General features: G+C 49.6%; 1 protein-coding gene across 2 annotated transcripts; it reads left to right on the top strand.

Moving 5' to 3' along the window:
- The first annotated feature begins 1,315 nt into the window (after positions 1-1,315).
- LOC114021661 lies at positions 1,316-9,631 on the top strand. Of its 2 annotated transcripts, none has more exons than XM_043526917.1 (5): positions 1,316-1,517; positions 4,230-4,268; positions 4,857-5,170; positions 8,208-8,309; positions 9,105-9,631. In XM_043526917.1, exons 1-5 carry the CDS (start codon positions 1,375-1,377, stop codon positions 9,269-9,271), a joined length of 765 nt encoding a protein of 254 aa, XP_043382852.1. In that variant the 5' UTR covers positions 1,316-1,374; the 3' UTR covers positions 9,272-9,631. The 2 variants fall into 2 exon arrangements, with proteins under 2 accessions (XP_043382852.1, XP_027687266.2); XM_027831465.3 differs by having other exon boundaries at positions 1,326-1,517; positions 4,871-5,170.
- Positions 9,632-12,554: the final 2,923 nt, after the last annotated feature.

A 12,554-nucleotide genomic window follows, 5' to 3' on the forward strand; every position in this document is an offset into this window, starting at 1 on the left:
ACGTTTACCAATCTCCTAGTTTGAGTTAGTTTGAGGACCCATTGTCTCACACTCCTTAATGTTTCTCTTCCTGACAACTATATTTCAACAAACCCTTCAAGTAGCATTTCTTTAATGAATTATAATTTCAATATAATTCACTCTACTTTCACAGAGGGGAGTGGGATCTAGTGGCTAGAGCAGGAGGGGCTGGGCACCAGGACTCCCGGGCTCTATCCTCAGCTCTGAGCAGGCAGTGGGGTCTAGTTGTTGGAGCAGGGGGGCGGGGCGGGGCGGGGGCTGGATATCAGGACTCCTGGGTTCTCTCCACAGCTCTGAGAGGACAGTGGGATCTAGTAATTTGAGCTGGTGGGGGGTGGCTGTCTAGGAGCCATGACTCCTACGTTCTCACTACAGCTCTGAGCAGGGAGTGGGATTTAGTGATTGGAGCACAGGGGAGTTGGGAGCCAGGATTCCTGTGTTTTCTCCCCAGCTCTGAGCAAGGAGTGTGACCTAGTGGTTGAAGCAGGGGGGTGCTGGGAGCCAGAACTCCTAGGGTCTCACCCCAGCTTTGGGAGAGCAGTGGGGTCCAGTGTTTGGAGTGGGAGGGGCTGGGTATCAGGACTCCTGGGTTCTCTCCCCACATGGAGGGACTCCTGGGTTCCCCTCCCAGTTCCAAGAAGGGGCATGATTCCTATCAGTTGGGAAGCCATGCGACCAACATTTTCAAAGTTGACTAGGGATTGCGGGTGCTTGGGATCCAGAAAGGCCCTGATCCTCCGAGGGCAATTTCCCAGCAAGCCAGACAGAATCTCTAGGCACTCTTGAAATTCCTGGCCTCTGGTCTTTATCATGAGATTACTAGCACTACCACCCCAGGGCCCACAGCCAGTTGCTGCCGGTAAGAGCCTCAATCCAAAGCTGAGATGACCAAAGGGATTTGGACACCTAATTCCCATCCTTGTTCATGGGCATTCAAACCCCTTAGGCCTTGGCATAAACAGGCAAGTTTGAGCTGCTTAGAAAATCAGGGTGAAAAATTTCAGTGCAAATGGAGAAAAATAATTAATTTTCTTATACGCTGGCCACCACAAAGATCTGATTCTCAGTGGAGACTGTATAAAGGCTGGTGCATCAGCCACCTTGCCTGCACTGTGCCTCAGTTTCCCCACACAGCTGGAGAAGGTTTTTTGGGTGGGTAAAGCCACTTTGAGCTGAGCTGGCCCAGGGCTGTGTTGCTTTTGCAAGACACTGGAGGGGAAATCCAGGGAGGAGGGCCTCAGTTTGTGGTCAGCAACTGCTGTCACATTTCCTAAGAGCCCCGCATGTGACCATCACTGGGATGCCAAAATACCTCCCACATCGCGGAGGAAGCAGTGGCTGGGAGTCACGTCCATGTCAGGGTTCGGCTATCTCACAGGAAGGGAGCCAGTCTCCTCCCTGGGCAGAGACAGGGCTGGTGGCTCAGAACCCAGCTCTAAGCCCCAGGCAGATCAGCTCACTCAGCATGGAGCTAACTCTCCTTCTGCCGCTGCTGGGTAAGTAGCCTCCTGGGGCCCACTTCCTCTCTTGGGCTATCTCCTTGGGCTGTCCTTCCTCTCCTTGGGCTGTCTTGCTTGCTTTCCTCCTTCTCTTCTAGCTCTTTCCTTGCTTGCTTGCTCGCCATCCTTCTTTCCGTCTTTTACTTTCTATCACTTTTCTTTCTTGCTTGCTTTTCTCTTTCTTTGGCTTTTCTCTGTTTCTTGCTTTTTCTTTCTATCTCTTTAATTTCTTTCTCTTGCTATGGCTTTTCTTTCTAGCTTGCTTTTCTGATTCCCTTTTTCTATATTGCTTGCTTGCTCGCTTTCCTGTTTTTTCTTCCTATCTTGTTTATTCTCTTCAATTGCTTTTCTTGCTTGCTTGCTTGCTTTCTCTCTTTTCTTTCTCGCTTCCCTGCAATCTCTCTCGTTTCTTGCTTGCTTTCCTGCTTTTTCTTTTTCTTTCTTTCTTTCTTTCTTTCTTTCTTTCTTTCTTTCTTTCTTGACTGCTGTCTTGTTTCCTTGCTCTTTTCTTGCGTGTTTGTTTTCTTGCATTCGCTTTCTGTCTCTTTTCTGTCTTGCTTGCATTCCATCCTCCTGTTTACTCTCTCTTACTTTTCTTGCTTGCTTGTTTTTCTGCTTTCTTGTTCTAGCTCTTTTCTAGATTTCTTTCTTGCTTGCTTGCTTTTTCTTGCTTTCCTTCTCATCTGAGCTGTACTACCCTGTGACACTATGACCCCATATTCTTCACAGAGATATTGTTATGATATGATTATGGCCTAACTATGAGGTATTTTATACAAGAGAGGTCATGTGAGCTATCATTGAAAAGATTATGGTTTACTGAATATGATTTTCCTATTTGTATGCATTATCATTTTTATAACTGAAGTTATGAATATTGTCTATGCATCTATTACAAATGTGTTTACACTTGGGGAACATCCACTAGGCAGAATGCAGTCAGTCTAGATGTCTTGCTGGGAAGGGCCCTTAGAGAAAACAATAGGTCTTAGAAGATGCTGATCACCCACTGAGAAGCCTTCCTGGAAATGCTGCAAACAACCTCTGAGTTATGGCTGCAGGGTCATGTAACCAAGTCACCTGGTACTGGTCTCCAGGATAATACTTGTGTTTTCCACTGACTGGGGGTGGGGATCAAATGGGGGACAAAGGATTCCCGCCACATGCAAAAAACTGTTTAGGGCAGGGGAGTGACATCATCATGGTTCATTCTTCACTGCCTCCCTGCCCAAGAAAGAAGACTGCTGAACACACCTGAGAAACAAAAAGACTGAATTAGGGGAGAAGGGCTGATGACCCCAGGTTAGAGGTTGTCTAGCCTGTGAAAGCAGAAAGCAAGTGCAGCTTGGCTTCAAGAATATCTGCAATCTTCCTAAAACAACATTTAGGGTGAAAATTTGCTGCTCATATCGAATTTTGTTAGTATACTAAGCTTAGATTGCATTTTTTTATTTGCTAGGTAATCTACTTTGATCTACAAAAAGAACAGGAGGACTTGTGGCACTTTAGAGACTAACAAATTTATTTGAGCATAAGCTTTCGTGAGCTACAGCTCACTTCATGGGATGCATGCAGTGGAAAATACAGTGGGGAGATTTTATATACACAGAGAACATGAAACAATGGGTGTTACCATACACACTGTAACGAGAGTGATCAGGTAAGGTGAGCTATTATCAGCAGGAGAGCGGGGATGGGGGGGGGGGGGAAACCTTTTGTAGTGATAATCAAGGTGGGCCATTTCCAGCAGTTGACAAGAACATTTGAGGAACAGTGGGGGGAGGAGGGGAAGGAATAAACAAGGGGAAATAGTTTTACTTTGTGTAATGACACATCCACTCTCAGTCTTTATTCAAGCATAAGTTAATTGTATCCAGTTTGCAAATTAATTCTAATTCAGCAGTCTCTCGTTGGAGTCTGTTTTTGAAGTTTTTTTGTGGAAGAATTGCCACTTTTAGGTCTGTATTTTCCACTACATGCATCCGATGAAGTGAGCTGTAGCTCACGAAAGCTTATGGTCAAATACATTTGTTACCTCCAAGGTGCCACAAGTCCTCCTTTTCTTTTTGCGGATACAGACTAACACGGCTGCTACTCTGAAATCTACTTTGATCTGTTTGCTATCCCTTATAATCACTTAAAATCTATCTTTTGTAGTTAATAAACTTGTTTTGTTTTGTCTAAAACCAGTGTGTGTGTGTGTGGAGATTTTAACCTGGGGCAGAAAGCTGTGCTTATCCCTCTCCACATTGAGGGAGGGGGTGATTTTCATCAGCTTACGCTGTAGTGTTCTCTGGGCAGCGCAAGACTGTACAGTGTTGGGCTTACCCTCTAGAGGAGGGTGTGCACTTGAGTACTGGGCAATTCCTTAGCTGAGCCTTCCCATGCAGGGCTGATCTCAACATCTGTGTGTATAGCTGCAGCTGGGTGTGTCCCTACCTGTATGTGTGCTGGTAAAGTGCAGTCTGAAGCCTGAGGGAGGGCTTAGCTGGCTTGCCTCAGCAGAACAGTGTAAAGCAACCCATCCTGGTGGGTCAGATGGGATCAGTGGTACCCCAGTTCCAAGTGGCCCCCGTGGGGGAACCCATCACATATCCCACTCCCCATTCTCCCTCTACCCCCCTGCCTTTTTCCTAGCATTCCTGACTCCCATCACACTCCTCCCTCCCCAGATCTCTGACTCATCCTCTCTTCTCTTTTATCTTTCAGCCACTCTCAAGATTCTCCCCAGGCCAGTGTTCCTTGCAGGTAATGCCGACTCTTGTGCTCACTGAGATGATTCATTTTGGGGTGGGGTTGTCTCTAGAGGAGAATTCACCTGTGCTTATGCTTTGGGGTTTGGAATCCCATGGGGGTGGGTCTGTGGGGATCCTCTGTTAGCCCCCCCCCCTTGGACACACCAAGCTCCCGCTTTGTCCAGCTCAGCACCAATGCCAGCCCCATCCAGAGATCCCATAGGTGAGACAAGTTGGTGGGGTCTCAGCCCAGGGAGTCCAGAGGCTGGATGGGTACCCTGATGTCCCCTAGTGGGGAGGGTGGGGTACATCAGCAGGTGGCAGTGTGCTTTTTGGGGGGCATCGTCCCCTGAGGTCTTGAAAGGCCAGTTTAGGAGCAAGCCTCATCATTGCAGAACATTCTCCTCCTGCCCCACCCTCATCCCCCTCTTCTCCTGCCCCCGCTCCCCCAGTTCGGTGCCTGTATGCTCCAGGGGGGTGGGTCCTAACTCTTTGGCCTGGCCTGGCGGTAGCCCGTGTCTGAGGGTTGGATGTGGGACATCTGTGGGCTTCTCTCTTGGCTGCTGCTTCTGCCCTTGCTCCCAACTAATGCCAATGGAAGCTTTTCTTTCCCAGGTGTCCCTGCAGCCCCATCCCTGTCCCTGCACCCCCAGAAGCAGGAGTACCTTCCCGGAGACACTGTTGAGATCAAGTGCTCTGCTCCTCCTTCTGTGGATAGCGTTGGAGGATTCCAGTTCCTCAGTGATATTGGAAAGGCCATCACAGTCCTAGCTTCATCCAGGACAAGCCATATCTTCAAGATGAGCCTCACAGGGCCTGAGGACGGGGGGTCATACCATTGCACATACTGGATAGGCCAAGGCCATTCTTGGAACAGGTCCAGTGACAGTGATGCCGTCCTCATTAGAGTGAAAGGTGAGCTCTGCACAGTCTCTAACATTTCTTTGGGTCAGAGGTGAACACTTCCAAGATGCATAAAGACATAAGCAGACAAAAGTATAGCAAGGAACCAGCCAATGACACAGTCCCCCAACATGCCATTCACTTCCCAACTATGGCTGCCCAACGTGGCTAATCCCTCAGTGAATACAGCTACACAGTATGGGTGACCAACGGCCAACAACATGGACACCCAGCATGGCTGCCCAGCTACCAACTATATGGCCCTCCAACATGGTTTCCCTACTACTGATAACATGGCCATCCAATATTGGTCGCCTACCACACTGGAATTCTGGGCCTGGGCAAGAGCTCCTAGGCACTATAATAATACAAATAAATAATAATTGCTACCCAACTGCTGACAACAACCTACACAGCTGCAAAACTGATATCAAACATCTCAGCTTTCAGAAATATGGCTTCCGAACTACTGACTACAGGGCCACCCCCTGCCATGACTGCCAAAAATATAGTCTCCCAACATGTCGGACCAATTGACAACACAATCTCCAGGCTTCCAGAAACGTAACTTATTAGCATGCTTACCCAAAAGCTAGCAATACCCTCAGCCATTGTACAAATACTGTGCCAAATTATGGAAATCAGGCTGCCAACAATACTCACCAAACATGCCCTTCACTTCCCATATAAGGGTAACCAAAATGGCTGCCAAACTATCAACAAAATGGCAACCCAATATGGGTATCCAACTACAAACTGTTACGAATTACACCTGGTAGGACACGCACACAACTGCTGCGAATTATACCTGGTAGGACACGCACACAAATGCTACGAATTACACCTGATAGGACACGCACACAAGTGCTACGAATTACACCTGGTAGGACACGCACACAAGTGCTATGAATTACACCTGGTAGGACACGCACACAAGTGCTCCGAATTACACCTGATAGGACACGCACACCAATGCTGCGAATTATACCTGATAGGTCACGCACAGTTCGAATCTAGGCTGAGGCACAGAAATAAAGTCTACAACTGCAGAGTTCCCAAAAGACACTAAGTTTATTACGCTAGAGCGTGGTGCCCCCCTGCTAGCCAGGAGGGGACCCTGAATACAGATTATACAAAAGTTATATACTTTTTAGCAAAGCATGTTGCCCTCGTGCATCGGAAACCTTAGCCAATAAACAAACCCTTGTCTTATCTACCACCTATCCCTGCTTGGTGCATTCCTCGTGCTATACCAGTATGTTAATTACACAGCATGGTCCTAAAGCCATGCATCAGTAACTTTTATTATCAGGATGGGAGGCCTCACATCAAGGCCAAGAGACAGGGAGTTAGAGACTAACAAAAACCAGATACTGGGAATCAAGGCAGGCTGGAGACAAGGAGGAGGATTTTCACAGGGATTCAGTATCTAAGGATTACTCCTCCTGGTGTATGATGTGCTGGCATTTAAACAATGGTGGGCCCCAAACCAAAATGGAGTCACATGTGCTAACTTTTCCTTAACAAAACAACATGGCCACACACTATGGAGATCTAACAGACACAGTCGACAACATGGCATCTGAAATGCCTTCCCAACTAACAACAGGATCACTGAACATGGCTGACAAAAAGCTGACAACATGGCCGCCCCACATGGCCGCTCAACATGGCTACCCAATGGCCAGCAACATGAGACTCATCATGACTCTCCAACAGCTAGCAATATAGCAATTCATCATGCCTACTCAACAGCCAACAACATGGCACCCAACATGACTACTTGACTGTCAATAGCATGGAGATCTAGCATATGCCCCACACTCAGGACAACCTGATACATAAAGCGAATAAAAGGTTGTTACAAGGAGGAGGGAGAAGAATTGTTCTTCTTAACCTCTGAGGACAGGACAAGAAGCAATGGGCTTCAATTGCAGCAAGGGAGGTTTAGGGTGGACATTAGGAAAAACTTCCTAACTGTCAGGGTGGTTAAGCGCTGGAATAAATTGCCTATGGAGATTGTGGAATCTCCGTCACTGGAGATTTTTAAGAGCAGGTTAGACAAACAGCTGTCAGGGATGGTCTAGATAATACTTCATCCTGCCATGAGTGCAGGGGATTGGACAAGATGTCCTCTCGAGGTCCCATCCAGTCCTATATGTCTATGATATTTAAGTTCCCAGAACCTGTTCTCCAACATGACAAACTAATGGCTAACAACACTCACCTTGTAGAATCTGGAGGAAGGAATAAAGCCTAGGCTATCACTTGCAGCTACACAAAGGTCCTCATGTAGGGAGGCACGAGGTATCAGTTTGAATCTTACCAGTGTTGAGATTGGGGCAACATCTCTGCTTTCCTCCCATGTCAACCCCGCACCCCATCCCCGATTCATTCTTGTTGCCTCTCCTAACCTCAGACTTCCCTCCCTGGCCAAAGCTGAGTGTGGATCCTCCGTCCGGAGCGGTGAGCTAAGGGGTCCCCCTGCTCATCACCTGCACTGCCCCCAGCAATGCTGGTGAGCGGAGGTTTCACTTCTACAAGGATGGAGCTGAGCTCGTCGCCAGGGACGAGCGGTCTGTGGTCAGCACAACAGAGACCAGGACCAGCTCTATGATGTTCAGCATCCCATGAGCTGGTCCCAACAGCGCCGGGGAATTCACCTGTGCGTACAAGGAGAACATGAGTGGGAGGAGGATTCTGTCCCTAAGGAGCTTGGCTGTGAATGTTACCATGATAGGTAAAGTTGCCCCAGACTCACCAGTCTAAGATATGCCTAATGCTTCCTGAAAAGAGCAGAAGTCATGAATGTACACACACACACACACACACACACACACACACACACACACACACACACTGAGTAGGGCTCATCCCTTCCAGCAGGGGGCAGCAGGGACACACTCAATCACAGACATTGTGCACATCCCCTCCAGGAGGGGGCAGCAGTGATGCACACACGAGCATGCACACACACACACACACTTGCAGCAGGGGGACACACTCGTGCCAGTGTATTATTTCTTGGCAATTTCCTCCTTTTTTGCAGTGCGCAGACATTTCTGGGTCCGGGAGCTGGCTGTGGGTGGGTCCTTCTTCACCATTAATGGCCTCATCTTCCTCATCTCCCACCTCTGCATGAAGGGCAAAGGTAATCCCACATTTCCCTCCCCCGTCCCTGCTTTCACAGGAGCTTGGAGAAGCTTAAACAAACGAACCCTGAAATTTCTCCTCCTGAGTCTCACCTGGCAAAGCGGCTGCTGCTGTAGACAACACTGAGCCTAGTATCTGTCTACCGGCCACACCGTTATATCTCGTCTTCTGACCCCTCGGCTCCACCTGCTGAAATGCTGGGTAACCGCCACCCAGTAACACTGCCTGGAGTCCCCAAGGCTGAAAGGCAGCTGCTTCTGGGGTGGGGCGTGGCAGCTGGCGGGCAGCCGCAGCGTAATGCCACAGAGGGATCGCTCCTCCAGATGCAGCCGTCTCTGGGGCGGGCCACGGCAGCTGTTTAGCAGCTGGGCATAGATGAGAATGCGAATGCAGGCCAGAAAGGAATGCGAATGCAGACTCCTAGGCAAGCTGCAGCAGCTCCACACCTCAGGGACAGCTCCAGCATGATCGCTGCGGGAACAGCACCCCCCTACTGAGCCCCCTGCCCTGCTCCCAGTAGCACCGCGCCCCTCGTGCTGCACAGGGGCATTGGGGTCAGCACTAATTGCGAGGGCAGAGTGCCCCCTACTGAGACCCTTCCCTGCGCCCTACAGCACAGCGCCCTCTACTGAGACCCCACATTCACCCCCTACTGGCTTCCTCACTTTGCTTGCTCCAAAAAGATACCCCCTCAAAACGTGCCCCAAGCTTCTTTCTTTCTTTCTTTCTTTCTTTCTTTCTTTCTTTCTTTCTTTCTTATCTGAGTTTTCTCATGTGCTTTTCTCATTCTCAGCTTCCAAGGAGAAGCATACAGGCGTCTCAGACCCATTTCAATCAGATTATTACCCAGTCCCTGTTCGATCGGTCATTCGTCAGTCTGGTCATTCTGCGACCGCCAAGGCAAACCACATCCCCAGCCCCATGTCCCGTGGGAATAATGAGTACCAGGAAGAGGTGTGAAGGCTCAGCTACTGACTGTGAATATTCCTCCCCTGCCCGCGGATGGCTGGCCAGTTCTGCAGCTCAACTGGCTTCAGGGGAGAATGTTTTGCTCCTCAAATATTACAGGCAAACCAAACTATTACTGTGTGTTGCTTTCTCTGCTACAAATGTGGAGAAACCAGATGGGTGTGTTTTGAAGAAAGAAAGGTGACTGGAAAGAAAGAGGAAAAAATGTAACTAAGAAAGAAAGAAAGAAAGAAAGTTTATATTCTCATTTCTCCTCAGATCTTCTTTCTCTCTGTATATTCACAGCTGTATGAATCCCTGTAAATTCCCCCACCTCCAGCTTTTAATTAAACCATTTTTTTTAGCCCCTTCTGGCCTCTGACCCTTGTTTCTTTCACTGCGGTTATTTTGTCCCCCAAACGGTGTGTGTCATTGGCCCTGCACTGCTGACACCGAATGGTAATTCTCCTTTGGACCACAAACTGCAACTCCTTCCCCTGTTGAGTGGGGCTCAGGCCAGCGGTTTCCATGACTTGCTGAGCTACCCAATGGAGCAGAAAACAGCCACCTAGCCCTGAAATTTGAGGGTCAGAGAGAGAGGCCGTCCACGAGGGGAAGGGGCTTGTCATTACAGCAGGCCTGCTACAGTCCCCGTCATCTCAATGATATTCAAAGCCCTAATCCTGCCCCCGAACCTGACACTGAACTCCCTTTCGCCCCCGTCTCTTTATTCACCCCCCTCTCCTCTGTCTCCCCTATGTGCCAGGCTGGGACATACATGGGGATCTGACACTATCATGGCCTGTCTGGCATCCCTGGCTCGGGGAGGGGAGTGGGGTCTAGTGGTTAGGGGGAAGGGCCAAGAGCCAGGACACCTGGGTTCTATCCCCAGCTGAATGGGGTCTAGTGAGTTGGGAGCGTGACTGGGAGGCAGGACTCCTGGGTTCTATCCCTGGTTCTGGGAGGGGAGTGGGGTGTAGTGGATTAGAGCAGGAGGGGGGCAGGCAGGGAGCCAGGATGCCTGGGTTCTATTTGATGTTCTCCCATCTCTCTCTCGCTTTTTCTTTAGCCGCCCCATCCTGCCTTCGTTCCCAGCCCCGGGAAATCTCATCTCCTCCCTTCCCTCCTCTCTTTGATGCCCCATTTGGGGTGAGGCTGGCTGTGGGGGGGAGCTCTGCTGCTCCCGCCGTGCGGTTTGGAGGTCCAGCAATGGGGTGTGTGTTCGAGAGCTTTCGCTTCACCCTCCCACTTCCCTGGTTCTTGTCACTCAGACAGCAAGCAGCAAAAGACCAGAAGTCCGAAGTGCAGACAAGGTGACGTTTCTTGGGGTTAGTTTCCAAGCAAGCATATTCCGAAGCCCTTCACGCCAGTCGGGCTTCTCTCTGTACGCCGATAGAGTCTGTTCCCCAGTGTCCCCTTCCCAGCTCTGACGCCCCAGAGCCTTGTCCCTGTTCCCCACCCCTTAGCAAGCATGATTCCAATTTCCCTTCCCCCCACTTCCTGTTTGACCCCAGTTGATAGTGTAATAATCTCAGCTATACCTTCACCAATCATTTTACTGAGATTTAACAGACCACTCCCAACATATTGTAACATAATTCTTGAACCAATTATATCCCCCTACCCTAATTAACTTACACCCAGCAAAATTAATTATACAGCAGACAGAAACAATTAGAGAAGCAGACAGATTAACAAGAGAGAAGTGGGTGCCATAAAGATAAAACATACAGAAATGACGGTTTTACAACCACAACCACTGATAAGTGAGTTGTTGCCAGAAAGGATGCTATCAGACTAAGGTTTCTTTAACCATCTTAAGATTTGTTTCTTTCTCTGGAGGTGATGGGCACTATCAGGACAGGATCCTCTTCCGAACAGCCCAATGGCAGCTTATTTCAGTGTGGCTGGTTTGGGATGTGAGGAGGCGACCATTCGCTTCCCAGCTTATGGCTGCCTCTGTTGCTTAGCCAAAGGCCTTAGCCTAAGAACAGGGCCTCAGAATATCCTCGTGAGAGAAGTCCCAGACACAGGTGGACCGTGATTTTCATTCTTTATTTTTATACCCCTGTAACTAGCTAAGTGATAAAAATACACCTAAGTTCTCAAAGTACAGGCCTTTGCAGGCAGGCCTGAATATTTATATTCTAACAGTGTCTATAGGGAATTCCCATCATTCCCGCTTGGAGGGATCAAACTCCCTCGTCCATAGAAGACCCTCTGTTGGAAGACCAAGGTGCTCGGGGATAGAGATCAAGAATGTGGGGGGCTGGTGGATCATCTCTCGTCACCCTCCCCTCTCTATTCCAGACCCCCTGCTGGCCTCTTGCCTTTCCCTGGGCCCCCCACACCCCACGTTCCTTCCCGGAGAGCATGTGACCCTGATTTGCTCAGTGCCAGAGAGGGTGGAGGTGACCAAATTCTAGTTCTTTAGGGGAAAGCACTAGGTGGCTGCGAAGGTCCCAGCCCTGGACCAGAGGGACCAGCTGGGCCTCCAGGCCAAGCTTGTGGTGGCCGGCTTCTTCATCTATGCTACAAGTCAATGCAACCAGGGGGGACGTCCCCTCCAGGGTCAGTGCCTCTATCCAGGTGCTGGTGCTGGGTGAGTGGCTGTCAGTTCCTCCTCCTCCTTGATATCGGCTGGGTGGCGCTGGGTGGCAGGGAGCCCTCCCCTGACAGTCAGCGCTGACCCCAATGCCCCAGCGTGATGCTAGGGGGCGTTGTCACAGTCTCTGAACCCCCGCCCCCATCTCCATGCTCTGATCAGGGAACGTCTCTGTGGGGCGCCGGCCCACTGCAGGGCCCTCCATCTCTTTGTCCATCACTTCTCTCTGTCCCTCCTGGTGCAGTCTAATCCATCACCCCTCTCTGTCCCATCCTGGTGCAGTCTAATCACCCCTTTTATCGCCATGGTGGCTTCACACGGAACCCATCCAGTAACCCAGGAATACCCCACCCCCACCCCCAAGTATTCATACAGAGGTCTATGGTGCCTAGAATGCAGGAGACGTGGGATAAAGTGGGTATCTTGACTTCAAAGATACATCCGCCTGCCTTGCATCTGTCACTCCATCCTCTGGGACTGAGAAGAAAGGAAGAAAGAAAGATGATGGAGAAGAAAGAAAGAAAGATTCTATTCTCATTTCTCCTCAGATCTTCCTTCTCTATTTATAGTCAAAGCTGTAAATTCCCCCATCTCCAGCTTTTAATTCAACTTTTTTTTAGCCCCTTCTGGCCTCTGAACCTTGTTTCCTTCACTGTGGTTATTTTGCCCCCCACAGTGTGTGTCATTGGC

This window comes from Chelonia mydas, chromosome 13 (genome assembly GCF_015237465.2).
Source record: "Chelonia mydas isolate rCheMyd1 chromosome 13, rCheMyd1.pri.v2, whole genome shotgun sequence".
NCBI classification, from domain to species: Eukaryota; Metazoa; Chordata; order Testudines; family Cheloniidae; genus Chelonia; species Chelonia mydas.

Bases quoted from the DNA above. Each gene is read 5' to 3' on its own strand.
- LOC114021661 (XM_043526917.1), top strand. From the start codon at position 1,375: ATGTCAGGGTTCGGCTATCTCACAGGAAGGGAGCCAGTCTCCTCCCTG. The intron at 1,518-4,229 runs GTAAGTAGCCTC...TTTATCTTTCAG, and splicing joins TCTCCTTCTGCCGCTGCTGG to CCACTCTCAAGATTCTCCCC. The intron at 4,269-4,856 runs GTAATGCCGACT...TGCCAATGGAAG, and splicing joins CAGGCCAGTGTTCCTTGCAG to CTTTTCTTTCCCAGGTGTCC.